At 41.5% G+C, this 24862-nt stretch overlaps 1 protein-coding gene across 4 annotated transcripts in view; it reads right to left on the reverse strand.

Moving 5' to 3' along the window:
• Window positions 1-16896, reverse strand: part of LOC112229948 (protein PRRC2A) — a 38436-nt gene extending 21540 nt beyond the window's left edge. For 2 of the 4 annotated variants that reach the window (XM_024396114.2, XM_024396115.2), the window contains exons 1-7: window positions 16592-16887; window positions 13536-13687; window positions 5276-5453; window positions 4869-4965; window positions 4680-4773; window positions 4399-4542; window positions 147-403 (exon numbers count right to left, since the gene is read on the reverse strand). In XM_024396114.2, coding sequence (XP_024251882.2) covers window positions 147-403; window positions 4399-4542; window positions 4680-4773; window positions 4869-4965; window positions 5276-5453; window positions 13536-13650 — 885 coding nt within the window. In that variant the 5' untranslated portion in view covers window positions 13651-13687; window positions 16592-16887. Of the gene's footprint in view, window positions 1-146; window positions 404-4398; window positions 4543-4679; window positions 4774-4868; window positions 4966-5275; window positions 5454-13535; window positions 13688-16591 lie in introns of all 4 variants that reach the window. The other 2 variants (XM_024396113.2, XM_024396112.2) reach the window with 2 other exon arrangements.
• Window positions 16897-24862: the final 7966 nt, after the last annotated feature.

The following is a 24862-nucleotide window of genomic DNA, read 5'->3' on the forward strand; positions in this document are numbered from 1 at the left end:
GTATACGAATGTAGTATGACATCCGGGAACTTTTGACATACTAACTATATCCATACTATGACTAATCAGCATTCCATATACTCAATTTACGTCACAAATAGTATGGCAAGTATGAGTATTCAAACACAGCTCAGGAGTAGACTTACGAATGGAGGCATAATCCCTCTGTACTGGGGGAACCCAGGGCCCATGGGGGGCTGGGGCAGGCCAGGGCTGCCAGCGGGGGGATTCCTAGGCAGCCCATGGGACTGGGGGTTTTGCTGCTGCTGGAGAGGAGGGGGGCCTGCCTGGCCACCACCGGCAGCCCCCTCCATCACCAGCACCCCGCCCGGGCCACCCTCTGCGACCCCCTCTCCGGTGGGCGCCAGGGCACGGCCCCCAACGTCCCGCCAGCTCGTCATGTCTGGGGAGAGAAAGGGAAAACGAGGAAAAAAGGTAATAAAATGGATGGGAATAGGAGCCACTCATACCAGCGTTTGTATTCAGAAATTAATAATAGACATGCAATAGAATCATGCCACAGCGAATGTCCTAGTTATAAAAATTAGGGATGCACGATATATTGGGGAACATATCGGAATCGGACGATATTAGCTAAAAAATGCCAACAGCCCAATGTCTAGTTTAACGGCGATGTACAAAAACCGATGTCAAAGCTGATGTGCATACTAGAGGTCGACCGATTAATCGGAATGGCCGATGAATTAGGGCCGATTTCAAGTTTTCATAACAATCGGAAATCTGTTTTTTTTTTATACCTTTATTTAACTAGGCAAGTCAATTAAGAACACATTCTTATTTTCAATGACGGCGTAGGAACGGTGGGTTAACTGCCTTCTTCTTTTCTTCTTTTAACTGCCTTCAGGGGCAGAACGACAGATTTTCACCTTGTCAGCTCGGGGGATTCAATCTTGCAACCTTACAGTTGACTAGTCCAACGCAATAACGACCTGCCCCTCTCTCGTTGCACTCCACAAGAAGACTGCCTGTTACGCGAACGCAGTAAGCCAAGGTAAGTTGCTCGCTAGCATTAAAACGTATCTTTAAAAAAAACAATCAATCATAATCACTAGTTAACTACACATGGTTGATGATATTACTAGATATTATCTAGCGTGTCCTGCGTTGCATATAATCTGACTGAGCATACAAGTATCAAAGTATCTGACTGAGCGGTGGTAGGCAGAAGCAGGCACGTAAACATTCTTTCAAACAGCAGCTCTTCATTGTGCGTCAAGCATTGCGCTGTTTATGACTTTATGACAAGCCTATCAACTCCCGAGATGAGGCTCGTGAAACCGAAGTGAAATGGCTAGCTAGTTAGCGCGCGCTAACTAGAGGGACGGAAGCTATACTGTTACACTGGCAATACTAAAGTGCCGATAAGAACATCCAATAGTCAAAGGTTAATGAAATACAAATGGTATAGAGGGAAATAGTCCTATAATTCCTATAATAACTACAACCTAAAGCTTCTTACCTGGGAATATTGAAGACTCATGTTAAAAGGAACCACCAGCTTTCATATGTTCTCATGTTCTGAGCAAGGAACTGAAACGTTAGCTTTCTTACATGGCACATATTGCACTTTTACTTTCTTCTTCAACACTTTGTTTTTGCATTATTTAAACCAAATTGAACACGTTTCATTATTTACTTGAGGCTATATTGATTTTATTGATGTATTATATTAAGTTAAAATAAGTGTTCATTCAGTATTGTTGTAATTGTCATTATTACAAATAAATAATTAATCGGTATCGGGTTTTGGTCCTCCAATAATCGGTATCGGCGTTAAAAAAAAAAACATAATCGGTCGATCTCTAGTGCATACCCATATAATGTAGGTGACGTAATGACACAACATAAAATTTTGCACTACACATGCAACACAGCATTCCTAACCTAGCCCACAATGTCTGCTGTGTGGATCGAGCAGTCAACAAGTCGAGCAGTCATTTGAAAGAGTAAGAATATTTCAGCGAGACAACTCAAAGGCGAAATCCATTAACGGCAAAATAATGGGATTCATTACCCTTGACAATCAACCGTTGTCTGTTGTGGGTGATGTTGGCTTTCGCCGACTGGTTGAGCACGGGTACACACTACCAAGTGCGCTATTTTTCAGATGTTGCCCTACCGGAGTTACACAGTAATAGCGTCACTGCTATTAGCTTCACTCCATACTATGGAACACCGTTTGGGTCTTTGTGTGTCAAAAAAGATACACGTCATTTGACGCGTTAAATAAGCTTTTAATTTGACACGTCAAATGACAGTTTTATTACAGAATGTTGTGTGTTCTGAATTTGCACGTGCAAGTCAAGCGCCACCACTACAATCAGTAGAACTGTCAAAGCTGTACAAAAGTCTGCAAACACCAGCCACGAACGATGTGTTTATAGTAGCGCATTGGTAATAAAGCATTATTTGTTCGACCGCAACTTCTGGGGTGCTAGCTTTAGCCTGGTACCTAGCTAGCACCAATACAACCAGCCTAAAAACAATGACCAGTAGAAACTGCAGTCATTTTCATGATTCTTAGCAATGACTTCGGAATCCTTGTGAGTAATATTAGCTAGGTAGCCACTTGTTGTTCGCTTACTGAAATTAAACTTAAGTACATGAAAATAAATAGCTAGCCAGCTACTTAAACATGTTGCCCAAAGCTAACGTTATAAGCAGCCAGCTAGCTTCATCTGGTTAGTGAGGCTCGACCGGACCGGGTTGTGTTGTGAAGCTAGCCACAATAAGAATTTGGCACAATAGTGGAATTTGCAGTTTGCCTCCAAAATAAAAGTACCCCTTCGAAAGTGATGCAGAAGGTTACAATTGGTGGAATTATGCCATATTCAGACTAGATAATGTTAAACAAGGTTGTAATGTGAAGCAATGAAATTGGGTATCAGTCAACTTGGTGACACCCATAGAACACAACTGTGAAGAGTTTATGCAAATATTAGTGATGTAGCTCTTATCGCGGGACTGTGACAGTGTGAACTCACCCCCCCCCCCAGTCAGCCTATTGTGTATTGACATTCATTTTGCACGGTACAGCTTTACCTAAGGATTGGGGATCAATGAAATGGGGAATCAGTCTACTCAATACCCAAGATATTTTTTCCCAACATCCTCCTCATTTATCAGACTCCAAAACATCCATGCAGTATTGTTTGTCCAAAACATCCACACAGTATTGTTTGTTCAATACACATAGGTTGACAAATGTGGCTCAATTCAGTTTCCGAGTCCCGCAATAAGAACTACGACACTAATGTTCTCTGGGTGTCACGGAGTAGACTGATACCCCACGTCATTGATCCACAATCCATAGTTTAGTGATTTCAACAGATTTTTGTCAAATAACAAATGGTCTTTTGTTGATTTTTATATAACATTCCAACCTTGTTTAGCATGATCTATTCAATTATGGCATAACTATACTATTTGTATTCATGTGCATCACTGCCAATGACATACTTATATTCTGAAGGCTAACCACAAAGTCGACTATTGTGGCTAATCCTGATTGTGGTTAGCTTCACCTAGATAGGTCCGACTACCATTAATCAAATAAGACCTGTCTTACAAATGAGGATTATTTTATATGACACCTAGCTATATAGTTAGCTAGCTATAGCTACTGAAACAGATTGTTCTTCCCCAAAAACATAGCAAAACGACATTGTTTGCATCCATGAGCTAGCTAGCTTTTATTTATGACCAGCACTGTAGGTGCGTGAGACAACTCTACCAGCATAATAGCATACGTATCGATGAATCGTTGTGACATATGAAATACGAGTGAGTGTAATCTATGTGGAATAACTACGTAAAAAAAGGTATGGACGCGTTAAATTAGTATGTGACGTGCAGTCATATTCAGATCCTGATTGGTCAACAAGTTTATTTGACATGCAAAGACCCAAACGGCATTCCATAGTATGAGAAATCCTGGTTGAGAATGAAAAGACTGAACAAATGAACAACTAAACACAGAAAGTAAGTGAAAGAAATAGGTTTTGATTATGCTTTACTGGTAATGGGGACACACGTAAATGCTAACAACATATCGGATATCGGTATCAGCCAAAAACATCATGACGATGTATCACTAATAAAACTGTTCCCAGAATTCCTTTTTTTTTCTCCTCCCAGTTGCAGGATTCTCAGTATCAGGTGTGAATAAGCAGGGAGTTAATCCTCCAACTGGCAATCATACAACTGGTATTTCTGGAAAATGTGGAAATTTTAGGACAGTTACCGGAATTTTGCAATCAAAGTCGTTAAAATAAGCTCTTGCTCTGAACGCTGGTTCTTCTGTTCTGTCGGCAACCCTTTTCACTGTAAGTGTGGTCTACAATAAACAATACAAAGAGGAGATTTAGCGTTACTCACTCGGGGGGCGGAGGCTTGGTCCGGGCCCATACAACTGATCTGCAGTGCCCTGTTCCCTGCCAGCTTTTTCCTGGTCGCCAGCCGCCTGCAGGGTGGGAAATTCCTCGCGAGAGAATGGCGACCGTTGGTTTGATCCCTTTCCACCTGTATGGTGCGAGAGAGAGGGGTTACTCAACGTCAAATCTCCAAACGTGAGTTAGGCAATTGATGCGGCAGTCAAGTCTGCTGCAAAGTTCCATAGGAGAGGGAAGTGACAGACAGATGTAAAGTATGATACTCACCATCTCCTTGTGCTCCATGTGTAACACTGGCCTGAGCCCAGGACCTTGCCCCTGCGGCCTGGGCTGAAACCGTGGCCGGAACCGGAGGTGGAACCTGAGAGACACACAAAAAAGCACAACATTAAGCACCATTGACAGGATGGAACCATTTTGTGTTTCGGTTTACATTGGCATCGAATTGTTGTGTACCTCTGGAGTTGGCGGGGTTCTCGGGCGGGTCGGTGCAGGCGTCTGTGAAACCACAGGCTGCTGCGACTCCAGCTGCGGTGCTGACAATACATCGGTACTGAGAGATGGAGAGAGAGAGGAAGAGAGAGAGAAAAAGGAGAGAAACACGAGAAGTGGTAAGTGTCAGATGCACCAGTCAGTCAGACAGACAATTGCGCCAATTACCGAGCTAGTAGGGGCCTATTAGTGATGTTCCACAGCATTATTGCTGCTATTTCTTGAGATAAGATAGCATCTGCGCATTCAAATCACTAGTAGATGTGCTAGTCAATTCTTCTTCCTTTTTTTTTTACTGCAGATAACATAGTGAAGATTAGAGCGAACACTGACAAGGATTTAGTATATTCATGTCAGGGGGGCCTCCTCACCTCTTTGGGTCTGCTGGTTCCTGCTTGCTTGCCCATCCTGTGCCGTCTTTTGGAACGAGCGAGACGTTGGGATCGTTGCCTTTGTTCTCTGCCTTCAGACTGGGCAGGCTGGCAGGGGGTGGCATGCGCCGCGCAGAGGCAACTTTACCAAGAGACTGAAGGCCATGGCGGGGGGGAACTGATTAGGGGGAGGAAGAGAGGAGGGAGATGAGGTCATTAGCAGAAAGACCAAAGCAACTTGAGACCACTAAGAATAAAATGGAGGGGAGAGGGGGACATGAGAACGACAGTGGTGATCGCCGACACAATATGTAGGAATTCGATAGAGATGCTGTAAGAACTGCTTTACAACACGAGTTGACATATGCTGGGTTATAATTAATAGGGACGGCATTTGAAATGATTTCGGTATACAAATAATGTCACAATATTTTTTTCTGGATATCTGGATAGTCGGAATACATGTTTTAAAGGGACATTTTTTGGAGAGATACTTCAAATAGAGACTTGCTCGCGCTGGCTTGAGAGAGCCGGTGAGCTGCGCTCCTCTTATTTCAGCAGAATGTGGGGGAGGGGCGAGAGAGGAGCAGGGGCCGGCGAGTGTGATCGTCTACACCTGTGGCATGGAGGGAGAGAGAAAGTAAACAGACTTATGACAAACTTGTTGCTGCCATAGGTTGTCTCTCATACCATCTGGTAGTTCTTGTCTTGATTACATCAAACTGCTGTGAAGATGCTAGCTAGCTAGCTAGCTATGTTAGCCAGCTAGCTAGCTAGCTAAAGTAGCAAGGCTGATTGAGGATATTTTGTGGCACCACCCGTCCAATGTCTATAACAACTCTATTCATATGAAACACTAGCCTACTCCTCACTTAGCAAACGTAATTCTGTAACTTTAATTACATATTGCATTGATTAAAAAAATGTCCCATTTCACTTGCTACACATGGAGCCTCTGACTGTACCGCTGCTTTGATTGACCGACGTTGACAATAAGCTACACATGTAGGCTACCAGTGAGTCTTTAATGGGGCGCATTCACAAAACCTCTCATAAAACAGTTGTATTGAAAATGTCAAATGTAATGGTGCATCCTTGTAGACTATATAGCAATGTCACATAAATAATAGTGTTCTATTACTTGGGAGAGTATACACAAACGTATGTTTGGATATTTTGAATAATCGTGCCCATCCGTAAAATGCCTTCAACTGTATAGAAGAGGCCAGTAGAAAGAAATTGTGCTCAAGCAATGATGGAAAGGCTGCAGCCATTTTACACAGCACCTTATGTAAAAAGTGAGTCTACGGAATATCAATTAGCAAATGTATTTATTTTTTAAATACTGAAAAATCACATTTAAATAAGTAGTCAGACCCTTTACCCATTTCTGGGTTGAATCATCTTTGGCGGTGTTAATAGCCTCGAGTCTTCTTGGGTATGACGCTACAAGCTTGGCACATCCGTTTTTGGGGAGTTTTCAAGATCTGTCAGGTTGGATAGGGACCTACCCTGCAGAGCTATTTTCAGCTCTCTCCAGACATGTTTGATAGTGTTCGAGTCCCGGCTCTGGCTGGGCCACTCAAGGACATTCAGAGACTTGTCCCAAAGCCACTCCTGCGTTGTCTTGGCTGTGTACTTAGGGTCGTTGTCCTGTTGGAAGCTGAACCATTGCCCAGTCTGAGGTCCTGAGCACCCTGGAGAAGGTTTTCATCAAGGATCTCTGGGTACTTTGCTCTGTTTATCTTTCCCTCGATCCTGACTAGTCTCCCAGTCCCTGGAAAACATTCCCACAGAATGACGCATCCACCACCATGCTTCACCGTAGGGTTGGTGCCAGGTTCCCTCCAGATGTGATGCTTGGCATTCAGGCCAAAGAGTTCAAACTCGGGTTTCATCAAACCAGAGAATTTTGGTTCTCATGGTCTGACAGAGCGACTACACCGCTCGCCGTGTGTTGCAAAATAAATGTAGAAATCTATGTTATTCAATTATTGCACCCACACAGCTCGCGAGCACCTGCGTTGCCAAGGGCTAAAATAAAAGTCAGTAATATTTCTGATGCAGATTGCACTGCAATTCCTGCCTCTCTGCATCTCCTCATTTGTTTATAGAAGCAGGTACCCACGTGGGTGACTGAAAGACGAACGAGGTCAGTGGCGGTAATGCACCTAATTTATGAAAGTTGCCAATCACATTATAAAGTCAAGAAGAAAAAGCCTGGAAGGAAGAGAGATGACTAGAAACGATTCAGTTGACCATTTTGTGTGTGGATCAATTGTCGGAGTAGAGGTCCTTTTGCATTTCAGGTAAAATAACAACTGAAAGGATACTGTTCGTTTACAGTATACTAAAATGAAATAATAGTACATAGTATAAGTATATACTCATTAAGTATGGAGTAAACAGTATGTTTGTATGAGTATTCGAACACAGCTTTGGTGGTTCCAAACTTCTTCCATTTAAGAATGATGGATGCCACTGTGTTCTTGGGGACCTTCAATCCTTCAGACATTTTTTGGTACCCTTCTCTAGATCTGTGCCTTGACACAATCCTGTCTCAGAACTCTAAGGACAATTCCCTCGACCCCATGGCCTGGTTTTTGCTCTAACAAGCACTGTCAACAGTGGGACCTTAAATAGACAGGTGTGTGCCTTTCCAAATCATGTCAAATTAATTTACCACAGGTGGACTCCAATCAAGTTGTAGAAACATCTCAAGGATGATCAATGGAAACAGGATGCACCTGAGCTCAATTGAGTCTCATTGCGTTGTCAAAAGGTCTGAATTCTTATGTAAATAAGGTGTTTGTTTTCTTATTTTAAATACATTTGAAAAAATGTCTAAAACCCTATTATCGCTTTATCATTATCGGGTAGTGTGTAGATTGAAGAGTTGTTTTTTTTTACTCCGTTTTAGAATAAGGTTGTAACGTAACAAAATGTGAAAAGGGGGAAAGGGATATAAATATGTTTCGAATGCTCTGTATATACAAAAAAGTATGTTGAGACCCCTTCAAATTAGTGGAATCGGCTATTTCAGCCACACCCATTGCTGACCGGTGTATAAAATCTTTCACAACTATGCAATCTCCATAGACAAACAATGCCAGTAAAATGGCCTCGCTGAAGAGCTCAGTGACTTTCAAAGTGGCACCGTCATATGACGCAACCTTTCCAACAAGTCAGTTCGTCAACTTTCTGCCCTGATAGTTGACCGGGGCAGCTCTAAGTGCCCTGGTAAGGTGACAGGTAGCATTGTAGTTAGAGCGGTGGGCCAGTAACCAAAAGGTCGCTAGCTCTTGAGCAAGGCACGTAAGGCACGTAAAACTCTAATTTTATCCAGGGATGCAGTACTACTATGGCTGATCATGTAAAACACCACATTTCACTGCACCGGGGAATATGACAAAACATTTTTTACATTATAATTGAGTTTGCATATGCCTAGACCACCAGACCATGGGGCCTGCGCCCAGCGACCACAGTTCATACAAGGCTTGTCAATCCCTTCCCATTCCTCCATAATGTTGCTTTTCAGTGAAGAAAAGGTGAATATTCAGTTAACTTTTCCTCAGACTAATCGAATGCTGAAATCATTCTAGAGACCGTTTTTTGCAATCAGCGCAATCGACTGCACCAAGCCAAAACAATTCCATCGATATTCTTTATACAGGGGCCTAGATGACAGCTAATATGGCTTGTCACCATGTATTGTAGATCTCTCTTTCATTGACAGTAAGAGTCATGTATGACACCCTAAATGCTTGGTATGTTTCAGTGCAAAAGGCAGCAGATTCCAGCTGAGGACACAGCTATAGGCGAAGTGTCTCATTTGGTTTCACAAAAATAGCACAACACAGTGTTGTCACAATATCAACATTTTACTGAAGATCCAATACCAGGCCAAGTATCACGATACTGAGTACTATTGCAATACCAAAAGGGAAAAATTCAGTGGCATACCATACCCTTATGCTTGTTCCCATTTTCTAAACATTATGAGCATGTGCTACACAAAGAAATGGTCACTGATATTCACACTTTTACTCTGAACACTGAACACTGTTCACTAGATAACTTCTTATGGCTGGGGGCAGTATTGAGTAGCTTGGATGAATAAGGTGCCCAGAGTAAACTGCCTGCTACTCAGGCCCAGTTGCTAATATATGCATATTATTAGTAGATTTGGATAGAAATCACCCTGAAGTTTCTAAAACTGTTTGAACGATGTATGTGAGTATAACAGAACTCATATGGCAGGCAAAAACCAGAGATAAATCCAACCAGGAAGTGGGAAATCTGAGGTTTGTAGTTTTTCCAAGTCAGTGCCTATCGAATACACAGTGTCTATGGGGTCATATTGTACTTCCTAAGGCTTCCACTAGATAGCAACAGTCTTTAGAACCTTGTTTGAGGCTTCTACTGTGAAGGGGGGGAATAAGAGTTGTTTGAGTAAGGGCTCTGCCAGAGTGGTATGAGCTGATCACGCGCGCTCACGTGAGAGCGACCTACGTTCCATTGCAATTCTAAAAACAAAGGAATTCTCCGGTTGGAACATTATTGAAGATTTATGTTAAAAACATCCTAAAGATTGATTCTATACATCATTTGACATGTTTCTACAAACTGTAATATAACTTTTTGTCTGAACTTTCGCCTGGACTTGCACACGCCTCATGAGTTTGGAGTTGTTTACCAAACACACAAAAAAAAAACTTTAAAGAAATGCAGACAGATGCGTAGTCAAGTTAAGTAAAAGACCGAGTGAGCGAGCTCCCTCTAAGGAGGTATTTGGACATAAATGATGGACTTTATCATTTATTATGGAACTGGGATTCCTAGGAGTGCATTCTGATGAAGATCATTAAAGGTAAGTGAATATTTATAATGCTATTTCTGACTTCGGTTGACTACACAACATGGCGGGTATCAGTTTGGCTTGTTTTGTTGTCTGAGCGCTATACTCAGATTATTGCAGGGTGTGCTTTTTCCGTGAAGTTTAAAAAAAATCTGACACAGCGGTTGCATTAAGGAGAAGTGTATCTATAATTCCATGCATAATAGTTTTATCTTTTATCAATGTTTATTATGAGTATTTCTGTAAATTGATGTGGCTCTCTGCAAAATCACCGGATGTTTTGGAACTACTGACCATAACGCGCCGATGTAAACTGAGATTTTTGGATATAAATATGAACTTCATCGAACAAAACATACATGTATTGTGTAACATGAAGTCCTATGAGTGTCATCTGATGAAGATCAAAGGTTAGTGATTAATTTTCTCTATTTCTGCTTTTTGTGACCCCTCTCTTTGGCTGGAAAAAAGGCTATATTTTCTGTGACTAATTGTTTGGTGTGCTTTTGCTGTAAAGCCTTTTTGAAATCGGACACTGTGGTGAGATTAACAACAAGTTTATCTTTAAAATGGTGTAAAATACTTGTATGTTAAAGGAATTTTAATTCTGAGATTTCTGTTGTTTGAATTTGGCGCCCTGCACTTTCACTGGCTGTTGTCATATCGATCCTGTTAGCGGGATTCAAGCCATAAGAAGATAACAGAACACTGCATAGAACGGGTCATTTTCTCATACACTGAACAAAAATATTAACGCAACATGTAAAGGGTTGGTCCCATGTTTCATGAGCTGAAGGGGAAAAAATCCCCTACATTTTCATTAGCACAAAAAGCTCTCTCTCTCAAATTTGGTGTAAAAATGTGTTTATATCCCTGTTCGTGAGCATTTCTCCTTTGCCAGATAATCCATCCACCTGACAGGTGTGGCATATCATGAAGCTGATTAACCCATAAGAGTCTAAGCCCCGTCTAAGCCGGGAGACAGGTTCTAAGAAACTACAGTGCATTCGATAAGTATTCAAACCCCTTGACTTTTTCAACATTTTGTTACATTACAGCCTTATTATAAAATTGACTAAATACAACATTTTCCTCAATCTACACATAATACCTTGTAATGACGGAAGCAAAAACTGGCTGTTAGTTTTTTATTATTGAATTAACAAAATTTTGAACAGAAATACCTTACATAAGTATTTAGACCTTTTGCTAAGAGACTCGAAAATTGAGCTCATGTGCATCACGTTTCCATTGATCATCCTTGAGACGTTTCTACAACTTCATTGGAGTTTACCTGAGGTAAATTCAATTGATTGTACATGATTTGGAAAGGCACACACCTGTCTATATAAGTTCCCATAGCTGACAGTGCATGTCAGAGCAAAAACCAAGCCATGAAGTCTAAGGAATTGTCCGTAGAGCTCCGATAAAGGATTTTGTTGGGGCACAGATCTGGGGAATGGTACCAAAAAATGTTTGCAGCATTGAAGGTCCTAAGAACACAATGGCCTCCATCATTCTTAAAAGGAAGACGTTTTGAACCACCAAGAATCTTCCTCAAGCTGGAGGCCTGGCCAAACTGAGCAATCGGGGGACAAGGGCCTTGGTCAGGGAGGTGACCAAAAACCCAATGGTCACTCTGACAGAGCGCCAGAGTTCCTCTGTGGAGATGGTTGTCCTTCTGGAAGGTTCGCTCATCTCTGCAGCACTCCACCAATCAGGCCTTTATGGTAGAATGGCCAGATGGAGCCACTCGTCAGTAAGAGGCACATAACACCCCGCTTGGAGTTTACCAAAAAGGCACCTAAAGGACTAACGGACCATGAGAAACAAGATTCAATTGTCTGATGAAACCAAGATTGAACTCTTTGGCCTGAATGCCAAGCATCCTGTCTGGAGGAAACATGGCACCATCCCTACGGTGAAGTATGGTGGTGGCTGCATCATGCTGTGGGGATGTTTTTCACCGGCAGGGACTGGGAGAGTAGTCAGGGTTGAGAGAAAGATTAATGGAGCAAAGTACAGAGAGATCCTTAATGATGTCCTGAGCGCTCTGGAGCAGGTTCTTAGACTGGGGGCGAAGGTTCACCTTCCAACAGGACAACGACCCTAAGCACACAGCCAAGAGATGGCTTTGTGACAAGTCTCTGAATGGCATTGTGTGGCCCAGCCAGAACCCGGACTTGAACCCAATCAGAGAGACCTGAAAATAGCTGTGCACCAATGATCTGCACCCAACCTGGCTTGTAGCATCATGCCCAAGAAGTCTTGAGGCTATAATCACTGCCAAAGGTGCTTCAACAAAGTACGGGGTAATGGGTATGAATAATTACGTAAATGTGATGTTTAAGCTATTTTATTTATTTTTTAGTTGCAAAAGAAATCTGAAACTGTTTTTGCTTTCGCATTATAGGGTATTGTGTGTAGATTGATGAGGGGGGGAAAAAAACTATCTAATCCATTTTAGAATAAGGCTGGAACGTAACAAAATGTGAAAAAAGTAATGGGGTCTGAATGCACTGTATACGGAATTGTTTCAAGGTCATACCAAGGATCATTTTGCTATTTGATTTAGAATTAAGACCCGTTGAAGTATAAAAAAAATATATATAACAATTATTTGACAAAAAAAATTGAGGGGGCCCACCTGCTATTAGCCCACACAAATCAAGTGAACAACAGATTCACTACATGGAACAACAGATCACAAAAGTCCCAAAACAAATCAAAAGGAAGTTTGTTTTGAAGTGTCTGTCATATGAGAGATCAGGAAACTTTTTTTGTTGTTGATGTATTTAACCCCTTATTTTTTGGCACTAAACTGTCTCCATATATACTGCCATACAATTTTTCATAGGCGGATGTGGAGGAAAGTTTGATTTCAGAGGGGGCGTGGACATCGACCTTAGGGTTAAACAGCATGATCATTACACGGGTGTGCTGGGGGCAATAAAATGCCACTCTTAAATGTGCAGTTGTCACACAACACAATGCCACACTTCAAGAATCTGTTTTCTTTTAAACCAATAACTGAGTTTAAGTGATCAAAGGTGGGAAAAATAATGTAGGCATGCATATGTAATGGGGACACAATAACTCCAGTTCTTGTGAAGGATGTATTTGATGCAACGTGCTAAAACAAGTGCATGCACAACAACACAGTGCATGCACAACCAAGTCGGCCCATAGATCTTATGTTGATAAAATTAGCGCATAATATGACCCGTTTATTATATATAAATTATTATGTATCAACAAGAACAATCAAACTATGATCAGAACATGACGGTCCGATCGGGACACCTCCCATCAACACCTGACATTGTTCGACTTTTAAAAAGGGAGGTTTTGCACTATCCACACACAGAAAACTTGGACAACGGAAACAAGAATACTCACCAACAGGCTTTTGTGCTTCAAGGCTCTTTCCTTTGTAGGTATCAAACAGGTTGAGAGACGCATACTTGGATTTGCCATCCTTCCCCTTTGCAGTTTGCCCAGAGCGCTCTGACATTGCGCTGTCCGCTCATTGAGTATGGTGAGCCCTGAGACTGGGAGAGAGAGAAAGAAATGGAGACATTTGATGCAGCACTAGAACGTGGAGGTAAATGTGGTGTTGAGTTCATGCAGGTATCTAAACAAAACACGTCCAGATATCCAGTATTTGGTTTGCAGTGTGTGCGTGACAAAGTTTGTAGTGTGGAGGGAGAAGACCTTGCTCAGGACAGGTCAGTAGCATTACAGAGACCTGTGTGTGTGAGCAGAGCTAGTACATTGCCATGAACACATCAACACAGGAAATACTGTACCGAGAGAATAATGCAATCCATGGCACAGTTGCCATGGTGATGCATTATAAATGATGTTCAGTTCTACTAGGTTTACCTTGAGAGGGGTTGCCTCCATGGCAACACCAGGGTTGAGCCAATTTTACTGCTCACCAATACAATCCACTGGGTTGACAATTGTCCAATTCAAAGATTTGGTGACAGCTAGAGAGGTGTTATGTGCATGTTTACTGAACAAAAATAGATATGCAACACTCAAACCTTCCAAATATTTTACTGAGTTCATAGAAGGAAATCAGTCAATTGAAATAAATTAATTAGGCCCTAATCTACAGATTTTTCATGAGGAGCAGCCATGGGTGGGCAAGGGGGGGGCATAGTCCCACCCACTGGGGAGCCAGGCCCAGCCTATCAGAATATTTTTTTCCCCACACAAAATGACTTTATTACAGACAGAAATATTCCTCAGCACCCCCCCACCCACTTCTCAGATGATCCCGCAGGTGAACTAGACAGATGTGGAGGTCCAGGGCTGGCGTGAATAAACGTGGTCTGCAGTTGTGAGGCTGGTTGGACATAATACAAAATTAACTAAAATGATGTTGAGACAACTTATGGTTGAGAAATTAACAAATGATCTGGCAACAGCTCTGGTGGGCATTCCTGCAGTCAGCATGCCAATTGCATGCTCCCTCAAAACTTGAGACATCTGTGGCATTGTGTTGTGTCACAAAACTGCACATTTTTGAGAGGCCTTTTATTGTCCCCAGCACAAGGTGTCCCTGGGTTAAGATCATACCGTTTAATCAGTTTCTTGATATGCCACACCTGTCAGGTGGATGAAATATCTTGGCAAAGGAGAAATACTCACTAACATGGATGACATGGATGTAAACAACTTTGTGCACACAATTTGAGAGAGATGTAACATTTCTGGGGTATTTTATTTTACCTCATTAAAACATGGGACCAACACCTTACATGTTGCGATTGATTATATTTTAGTTCAGTACAAACTCTGTCAAACATTACAAAAACAATCTCAGTCTTGTAGGCAGTGCCATCTTGTTAGAGGTAAATGTTGCCCTCAATGTCATTTAACAAGATGGAGATAAATTGGAAGATGCACAATGAGTTGAGGAATATCAAATTAATATATGCTTATCGGAGGTCCTCTGTAGCTCAGGTGGTAGAGCATGGAATGCCAGGACAGTTATGTGTTATTTCATAGTTGATGTCTTCACTAGTATTCTAGTAAAATAACATTTAAAAACCCCTGGAATGAGTAGGTGTATCCAAACTTTTGTGTACAGTAACTGTTTATGCTGTAACTGAAATGTTGAGCTCTGACAATCTTGCCAGAAAATGGGCAGCATCACTATACTGTGATTTCATGTAGTTAGTAGTTATATCAAGAGAGAAGGAGCAGTGACAAGCCTTGACACAGTTATGGTCCATGGCAAGTACACAGCATAAACAGTGTCATGTTAGATGGGTATTCAATAGTGCACTGCAAACCACAAGAGCAATTTACAAGATAACTTGACACATTTAAAGACTACAACAATAAAGACAGGAAGGCACCCATCAATAACTATGCCAGATGATGAATCAAGAATGTTTTCAATGCACGATTGTATTTAGTGAAGATTGCCTTAATGATTTAAATATACTTGAAAGTCATACTATTGTCTCAAAAACTACCAAACAGCAATGAACCTCGTGTGCCTCAATAGCCCAATGAGATTAGAAAATTAGGTCGTGGGATGGCCGGCAAATTGCATGTTGTGAGGGGATTAAACAAGGCAGCTATGGAAGCCATCGCTACAATACACCAGGAAAGGGCCTTTAACACAGAAAGGAGTTCAGGACCAGCTACAGCCTGTCATCATCAGCATCATAACCGCTAACACAGTACCCTCAACGGCAATGGTCAAACAAACACACATCCCAAGAATACGCTTAAACAAAAACGGTTGTTAGCACATATAATTCACTGTAGCCAACGTTAGCTCAGTGAACAGCTAGCCAGGTAGTTAATGCGGCCTCCATATTCAAGTGGGGGGCTGCGATGTTTCGTAATGCATATCCAGTTGGTAAAATGAATTTAGTTGCATTCCTCGTGGAATCATAGTGGATACGTCAATCATAACTCACATTTAATGAGATAATAAGGATCGTATAAAGCCCAAATACTAGGGACTAGGCGATTTGGCAAATTATTTCATTAAGATAACAAAACAAAATGGCGGTACGGGTAGGCCCATCTTTAGAACAAACCGGTGAGCAATGAATCTAGCTAGTTAGCTAACGTTACTTGCGTTGACGATACGAACATTGAACATTCACCCACGTTGTGAAAACACAATTGGCTGTTGTGTAACCAGATTATTGTATAACTATCGAATCGAAAATAGTAACCTCGCCATCTCCAATATATCTTCCTTACAACTCGTCCTGTTAAGAACCAAACCAGACAGCAATTGAGCAGATTGTTAAACAACACTATTCTCGCTAGCGAGTGACTGTTAGCCGACGCTAACATTAGCTAGCTAACTAAGGTTACCTCATTAGCACACATCTATTGCGGTTGCCATCGTTACATATCCACTATAATATAACTAGCTTTTTTTTTTACATCAGGAAATACAATATGTAGCTACTAACCTGGTCTTGTCCCGACTTGTCTCGAGGTTGTACGGCAGAATAATGTAATCACGTTAGCTCACTACACTAGCTTATTGCTCACGCTGGTGCTATAAAGTAACGTTTACCCTAGCTTGCTAGCTGAAACTACAAATGTATTTATATTATAAAACCAGAGAGGGGATACTGTAGATTGACGTGTGTAAAGCGGCTTACTTGTACTCCTTTTTCTTTTTCCACAAAACAAAATAAAAATATTACAGGAGAACTTGATCCGTCACTACAAGAGCCGTCAACGGCTACTACAGACCGTAGTGCAGAGGGGGGCGGAGGGCACGCAAAGAGGGCGGGGTCAGATTAAAATAATGAGTTCCGAATCCGCATTTTGGCCTATCAGATCTAAAATATTGGATTATTTTCAATTTGCATGGATTTAAATCACGCCCTGTACCCTACATTGTCATGTCGTGGAAACATTTACGTAATGTATTTGTAGCAGTTCATCCAGTGAACAGAGTCTACTGTTGCCGCGTTCAAAACAACTGGGAACTCGGAAAAATGTGGTCAGACGAGGGAAAATCATTTTGAACGGTCATCCCAACTCGAATTTCCAACTGGGGATCTCGGACCACTTTCGAGAACTTCAACTGTCGTACTTGAATATCACTGATTTGACCTCATATTTGTCCAGAGTCCCCAGTTGTTTTGAACGCACTGTTTATCGTGTCACACTGTCTGGCTGCTATTTATGAACACTAAAACAAAATCAAGTGTGTGTTTTTCATTCTCACTATAATGCAATTCAATAGTTTATGGTTTATCCCTCTTGATCATCTCTCATGCATGACCATATAATTAAAGGAGAAGTTCACCGATGTTTACATGTTCAATCTTTCTGTGCTTGTAGCTGATCACCCAAACAGTTTTTAAATACTTTGTTTCGTTACAGAAAAAAAATTGTTGTCACATTGCCATTGATTACAATGCATTATGAAAATGTGTTTAAAACATGTTCGAAAACGCTCCAAAACACTCCAAACCTATTGTTGATTGATGTATTGTGAGTTGGCTTGGAGTGTTTTGTAGCGGTTTTTAACATGTTTTTTAGACCAGAAGTTCAACCTGTTAAACTCTGAGCGGAGTTTAAGTGGTACCCACTCTGTCAATTTTGTAAATCACCAGCTATGGTTAGTGGTGTAAAGTAATTAAGTACAAATATATTAAAGTACTACTTAAATCGTTTTTTTTTAAATCTGTACTTCTTTTACTTTTACTCCACTACATTCCTAAATGTACTTTTTACTTCATACATTTTCATTGACTCCCAAAAGTTCTCGTTACATTTTGAATGCTTAGCAGGCACGAAAATGATCTAATTCACACACCTATCAAGAGAACATCCCTGGTCATCCCTACTGCCTCTGATCTGTTGGACTTACTAAACATAAATGCTTCGTTTGTAAATTATGTCAGTGTTGTAGTGTGCCCCTGGCTATCAGCAAATTAAAACACAAGAAAATCATGCTGTCTGGTTTGCTAATATAAGGAAAGTGAAATGATTCATACTTTTACATTTGATACTTAAGTATATTTTAGCATTTACATTTACTTTTGATACTTAAGTATGTTTAAAAGCAAATACTTTTAGATTTTTACTCAAGTAGTATTTTACTTGGTGGCTTTCACTTATACTTGAGTCATTTTCTATTAAAGGTATCTTTACTAATGTATGACAATTGAGTACTTTTTCCACCAGTGGCAATGGTCATGTTCAATTTAGATCAAGTCACCAAAAGTGTAAACATTTTGTATGCATGGAAAGGGTACACCCTGGTGGTCATCGTAATGCAACACATTTCTTTTCCATCCACATTTAATGTGTCATTACCTTGAATTTATCCTCCATATGCGTCATTCATTTATTTCACTTGTTTCCAGTAGGACAATACATTGTAAAAGAAGTTTGAAGTTTCTTTGCCTGTCTGTGTGTTATAATTTCTTTTTCAAAGCCCCGGTCACGAGTGTCATTTTAAAATGTAAAGCTTAAAAATCAGTTCAGCCATTTTTGCAGTGAGGTACTACCAGTGTTTTATATCTTAACTAGATGACTATCAATGGGTGCTGTGTTGAAGCCACCATACCTAAATCTTTGCACTCCCTCACTATTGTAAAAAATATTTTGAAAGCTATAGAAATGCATTTATTAATCAAACCAAGCAGTTGCCATACCAAGCTGTGATGCAGCCAGTCGATGCTCTCAATGGTGCAGCTGTAGAACTTTTTGAGGATCTGAAGGTCCATGCCAAATCTTTTCAGCCTCCTGAGGAGGAAGGGGTGTTGTCGTGCCTTCTTCACTACCGTGTGTTGGTGTGTTGTGGACCATGTTAATTCTTTAGTGATGTGGACCTCGAGGAACTTGAAGCTCTCGAACAGCTCCACTACAATCTCGTCGATGTGGATGGGGCGTGCTCAGCAGCCAGTTTCCTGTATTGCACGATCAGGTCCTTTGCCTTGCTGACATTGAGGGAGATGTTGTTGTTCTGGCACCACAATGCCAGGTCACTCGACTTCTCTCTATATGAGGTCTCATCGTCTCTATATGAGGTCCAGGGTGTCTAGGATGATGGTGTTGATGTGAGCCATGACCGAAAAAGCATTTCATGGCTACAAATCAAATCAAATTTATTTATATAGCCCTTTGTACATCAGCTGTACAGAAACCCAGCCTAAAACCCCAAACAGAAAGCAATGCAGGTGTAGAAGCACGGTGGCTAGGAAAAACTCCCTAGAAAGGCCAAAACCTAGGAAGAAACCTAGAGAGGAACCAGGCTATGAGGGGTGGCCAGTCCTCTTCTGGCTGTGCCGGGCGGAGATTATAACAGAACATGGCCAAGATGTTCAAATGTTCATAAATGCCCAGCATGGCTACAGATGTGAATACTACGGGGCGATAGTCATTTAGACAGGTTACCTTGGCTTTCTTGGGCACAGGGACTATAGTGGTCTGCTTGAAACCTGTACGTATTACAGAGAGAGGTTGAGAGGTTGAAAATGAAGACACCTGCCAGCTGGTCAGCTCATGCTCTGTGTATGCTTGTAATCTGTGAGAGCCTGCCAGCCTTGCCACATCCAACGAGTGTCAGAGCCGGTGTAGTAGTCCTGTATTGACGTTTTGACTGTTTGATGGCTCGTCGGAGGTCGTAGTGGGATTTCATATAAGTGTCCGGATTTAGTGTCCTGCTCCTTAAAAGCGTCAGCTTTTGTGCTCAGTGCGGCTGTTGCCTGTAATCCATGGCTTCTGGTTGGGATATGTACGTACGGTCACTGTGGGGACGACGTCGTCGATGCACTTATTAATGAAGCTGGTGACTGATGTAGTACATTTCTCAATGTTATCGGATGAATCCCAGAATATATTCCAGTCTGTGCTAACGAAACAGTCATGTAGCTTTGTGTCGTGACTTTACTTTCATTAATCTGATGACTGTTATTTATTTAATCCACTAACTATGTTTAATTGTTACCCAATTAAATTAATCATGTAACAATTAACTCATTAGGATTTGGGGAACCACAGAACAGGTTGTTTAAAGAGTTACCATCTCCCAAATTAAACTCTATAAGGTCTTTACCTATTACATCGATAAACAGTAATCTTATTAATCATTTTTTGAACAATCGTAATCTTCTTGGATCTGCAAAAACTCCAGCCTTGCTCATGATTCAGTACTACACAAATTAATCAGCTGTACCAGTGATTGTCTGAGAGGGGAGTTTGTCACCTCTTCCTCCTCGTGTTGATAGTCAGGATTTAGACCACTTTAGACGTGGGCTGCAGCTCCCCGTCTTTCCTGGTCTAAAGAAAGATGAGTTTATTTCTTCACCTCGTGTTGAGGTTCAACGTTCCTACCATTTCAAACATGTAGCTACCACTCCACGCTTTTCTGGTCTAAAGGTTGATTTCTCTTCCAAGCCTTTTTGCACTCTTGGTCAAAAGGGTGTTCCGTCATGCTGACAAGCTCTCTGACCTAACTCTGGGGCGGGGCTAGTTACTGTGCAAAGTATTATCAAAAACAATTATTTTATTAGAAAAGTAAAATCACATTCATATCTTAACAAAAATACTTTCATCATGTTCATATTATATGCACAAGATATTGGATGAAAACTTGACAGATAAAGGGGATATACTTTTCAAGTTACAATATTTCCGTTATAAAGTTTTTAATAACATCACAAAATGAAAACCAATATTACATTTGTTTTCCATAGTTCCCCACTGACCAATCCCCACATTGTTACGTTAGAAATATTGTTTCCTGTATTCACTTTTTTGACGTTAGAGTTTTGGCAGAAACAAGTCTGTGAAACAAAGGCACATTCCTCTCACCAATACTGGAGAGTAGAGAGAGAGAGTCCTCTCATGCTTAATTTATGACCGGGTGTGGAGGTGTCAAAGCCCCCACACCAGTTCCCTCCTTCCCTTTGCGGGTGAGAGATGGTCTGGTTATTGTCAGCCACTGGCAAGCTGATCTGACCCATTTTGATCCTCACAGGACAGTCATGACATTAGCATCCAATCCACTTCATCGGACCACTTCCGAATTGAGCGCGTCACTGGAACTTCCTGTTTAAGTTTTTGCTTGTAAGCAGGAATCAGAAGGATAGAGTTATGGTCAGATTTGCCAAAGGGAGGATGAGGGAGATCTTTGTATGCGTTTCTGCGTTTGGAGGACAGGTGATCTAGAGCTTTGTTGCTTCTAGTTGCACGGGTGACATGCTAGTAAAAACGATGTAAAATGGATTTTAGTTTCTCTGCATTCAAATCACCAGCCACGAGAAGCACCACCTCTGGATGTGCATTTTCTTGTTTGCTTACAGCCCTATACAGCTCGTTGAGTGCGGTCTTAATGCCAGCATCGGTTTGTGGTGGTAAACAGACAGCTTCGAAAATTAGATATTCTAACTCAGGCGAGCAAAAACTTGAAACTTCCTTAAGATTAGAGATTGTGCACCAGCTCTTAACAAAGAGGCACATCCCACCTCCTCTCAAGGAAAAGCCAGTGAGGTGTATATTATCCATGTCCTTGTTAAGCCACGATTCCGAGAAACACAGGATATTACAGTACATCGGGTCCCATTGATAGGATAGTTTCGAACGGAGCTCGTCCAGTTTGTTCTATAGTGATTGTACATTCGCCAACAAACAGCGGGTAATGGCGGTCTTGATGCTTGCTGATGTAGTCTTCATCCATATCGAGGTTAGTGATCACTGTTCTGATGTCCAGAAGATTTTGTTCATAGGAAATGATGGCGGAGACATTATGTACAAAAAAAGTTAAGATCAGCGTAAAGAAACACACAAAATAGCAAAATTGGTCAGGAGACAGTAAGATGGCAGCAATTCACTGCAGCCAGTGTCATCTTGTTTTTTGTCTACATACATTTTTGCCATGTTTATTCTATTAGACACCTTAATGCATACTTTTAAATGATATTATGTGAGCTAAACATAAAAAATAAAAAATAAAGAAACACTTTCCTTAAGGTATAATGTTAAGAGATTACTAATGTAATCCCCACTACAACAAAAAATACTTGAAAACTTCTTCAGGCTAGGGTCTTTTTTTCTGAATTTCCGCCGGACTGATGTGCCCAAAGTAAACTGCCTGTTACTCAGGCCCAGAAACGAGGAGAGGCATATAATTGACACCATTGGATAGAAAACACTTTGAAGTTTGTAGAAATGTTCAAATAATGTATGAGACTATAACACAATTGACATGGTAGGAAAAAATCCAAAGAAAAACCAACCAGAAAAAACAAATTTGAGAGCCCATGCTCTTGCAATGGAAAGCATAGGGGCATATGCAATTCCAGCTCCCAGATTGCAATTCCTTTAGCTTCCACTGGATGTCAACAGTCTTTGTTCAAGGTTTCAGGCTTGTAACTTGAATAATGAAGATGAAATGTGAGTTTTAGTAGACAACACCAGTTTGGAAATCCCTGTTTCAGCACGCAATGAAGAGGACACGCACTTGCTAATTTTGCTTTCCTATTGAACAGACTTCTTTCCGTATGAAATATTATAATTTAATTACATTTTAGGGTACCTGCGGAATAGATGGAAATGTATTTTGACTTGTTGAACCAAAGTGTAGGTGTAGTTTTTCGGATTCCTTTCTCTGCATGATGAACGAGTGGATTACTCAAATCGATGGCGCCAACTAAATGGACTTTTTGGGATATAAAGAAGGATTATATCTAACGAAATGACACTACATGTTGTAGCTGGGTCCCTTTGAATTGCAAATCGGAGGAAGATTTTCAAAAAGTACGTGAATATTTCATCGCTATTTGTGATTTCATGAAGCCTGTACCGGTGGAAAAATATGTTGATGTAGGGCGCCTTCCTCAAACAATCGCATGGCATGCTTTCGCTGTAAAGCCTATTGTAAATCAAACAGTGCAGTTAGATTAACAAGAATTTAAGCTTTCAACTGATATAAAACACTTGTATGTACCTAAATGTTTAATATCCATAATTTTTATGATTATGTATTTGAATTGCGCGCCCTCCAATTTCACTGGAAGTTGTCGACAGGTGTCGCTCTGGCGGGACGCCTAGCCGTTAAGTACATGTAATTTTGTCCTTGAAACATTTAATTGAAATACTGTAGAATTCCATTAATTATTTTGGAGGACTAAGGACTCATTCATAAGGTGGAATCCTATTACACCGTCTCCGATGTTCATCGAGTGTGGCAGGGCTTGCAGACGATAAAAGATTACAAAGAGAAGCCCAGCCGTGAGATGCACAGTGATGCAGAACTCCCAAACAAGTAAAATGCCTTTTATGCTTGCTTCGAGGAATACAACACTGAGTCTGCATGAAAGCCCATGTGGTTCTGGATGACTCTATGATTTCTCTCTCCGTGGCCGATGTGAGTAAAACCTTTACACAGGTTAACACTCGCAAGGCCACCGGGCCAGACGGAATACCAGGGTGTGTTCTCAAAGCATGCGCAGACCAGCTTGCAAGTGTCTTTACGGACATTTCCGATCTCTCCTTGTCCCAGTCTGTAATCCCAACATGTATCATTATGACCACCATTGTCCCTGTTCCCAAGAACTCCAAGGTAACCTGCCTAAATGACTATAACCCTGTAGCACTCACATCTGTAATTATGAAGTGCTTTGAAAGTCATCATCCCAGATACCCTGGACCCAATTTGAATACCGCCCCAACAGATCCACAGATGACGCAATCTCAATTTCACTTCACAGTGCCCTCTCCCATCTGTACAAGGGGGAAATAACAATGTGACCCTGGGACTGAACACCTCCCTCTGCAACTGGATCATGGACTTGCTGATGGGTCAGTCCCAGGTGGTGAGGGTAGGCAACAACACCAGCTCCACGCTGATAATCAACACAGGGGCCCCTTAGGGGTGTGTGCTTAATCCCCTCCTGTAGTCCCTGTTCACCCATGACTGCTTGGCCACGCACGACTCCAACACCACCATCAAGTTTGCTGAAACGATGGCAATGAGACAGCCTACAGGAAGGAGGGCAGTAAGACCAAGGAGCTGATCTTGAACTACAGGAGAAAAAGGGGATAGCGTTCCCCCATCCACATCGACAGGGCTGTGGTGGAGCGGGTCAAGAGCGTCAAGTTCCTTGGGTCTTAACATGGTTCACACACATCTGCACAGTCATGAAGAGGGCACGACGATGCCTCGTCCCCCACAGGAGGCTGAAAAGATTGGTCATGGGCCCTCGTTTCCTCAAAATATTATACAGCTACACCATCGAAAGCATCTTGACTGGCTGCATCACCGCTTGGTAAGCCAAATGCACCTACCTCAACTGCAAAAGATCTTCAAAGGGTGGTGCGGACAGGCTATTACATCACTGGAGCCAATATCAATGCCATCCAGGACCACTATATATTTTTTATTTATTTTACATTTATTTAACTAGGCAAGTCAGTTAAGAACAAATTCTAGGAACAGTGGGTTAACTGCCTCCTCAGGGGCAGAACGACAGATTTGTACCTTGTCAGCTCGAGGGTTTGAACTTGCAACCTTCCGGTTACTAGTCCAACACTCTAATCACTAGGCTACCCTGCTGCCCAGAGGAAGGTCAGAGGAAGGCCAAATGTCAAAACACTCCAGGCACCCAAACCATAGACAGTTCACTCTGCTACCATTCAGCAAATAGCACCGGAGCATCAGCTTTCGGACCAACAGGCTGCGAGACACCTTCTACCCCCAAGCCATATGACTGCTA

Source organism: Oncorhynchus tshawytscha, linkage group LG31 (genome assembly GCF_018296145.1).
Source record: "Oncorhynchus tshawytscha isolate Ot180627B linkage group LG31, Otsh_v2.0, whole genome shotgun sequence".
NCBI classification, from domain to species: Eukaryota; Metazoa; Chordata; class Actinopteri; order Salmoniformes; family Salmonidae; genus Oncorhynchus; species Oncorhynchus tshawytscha.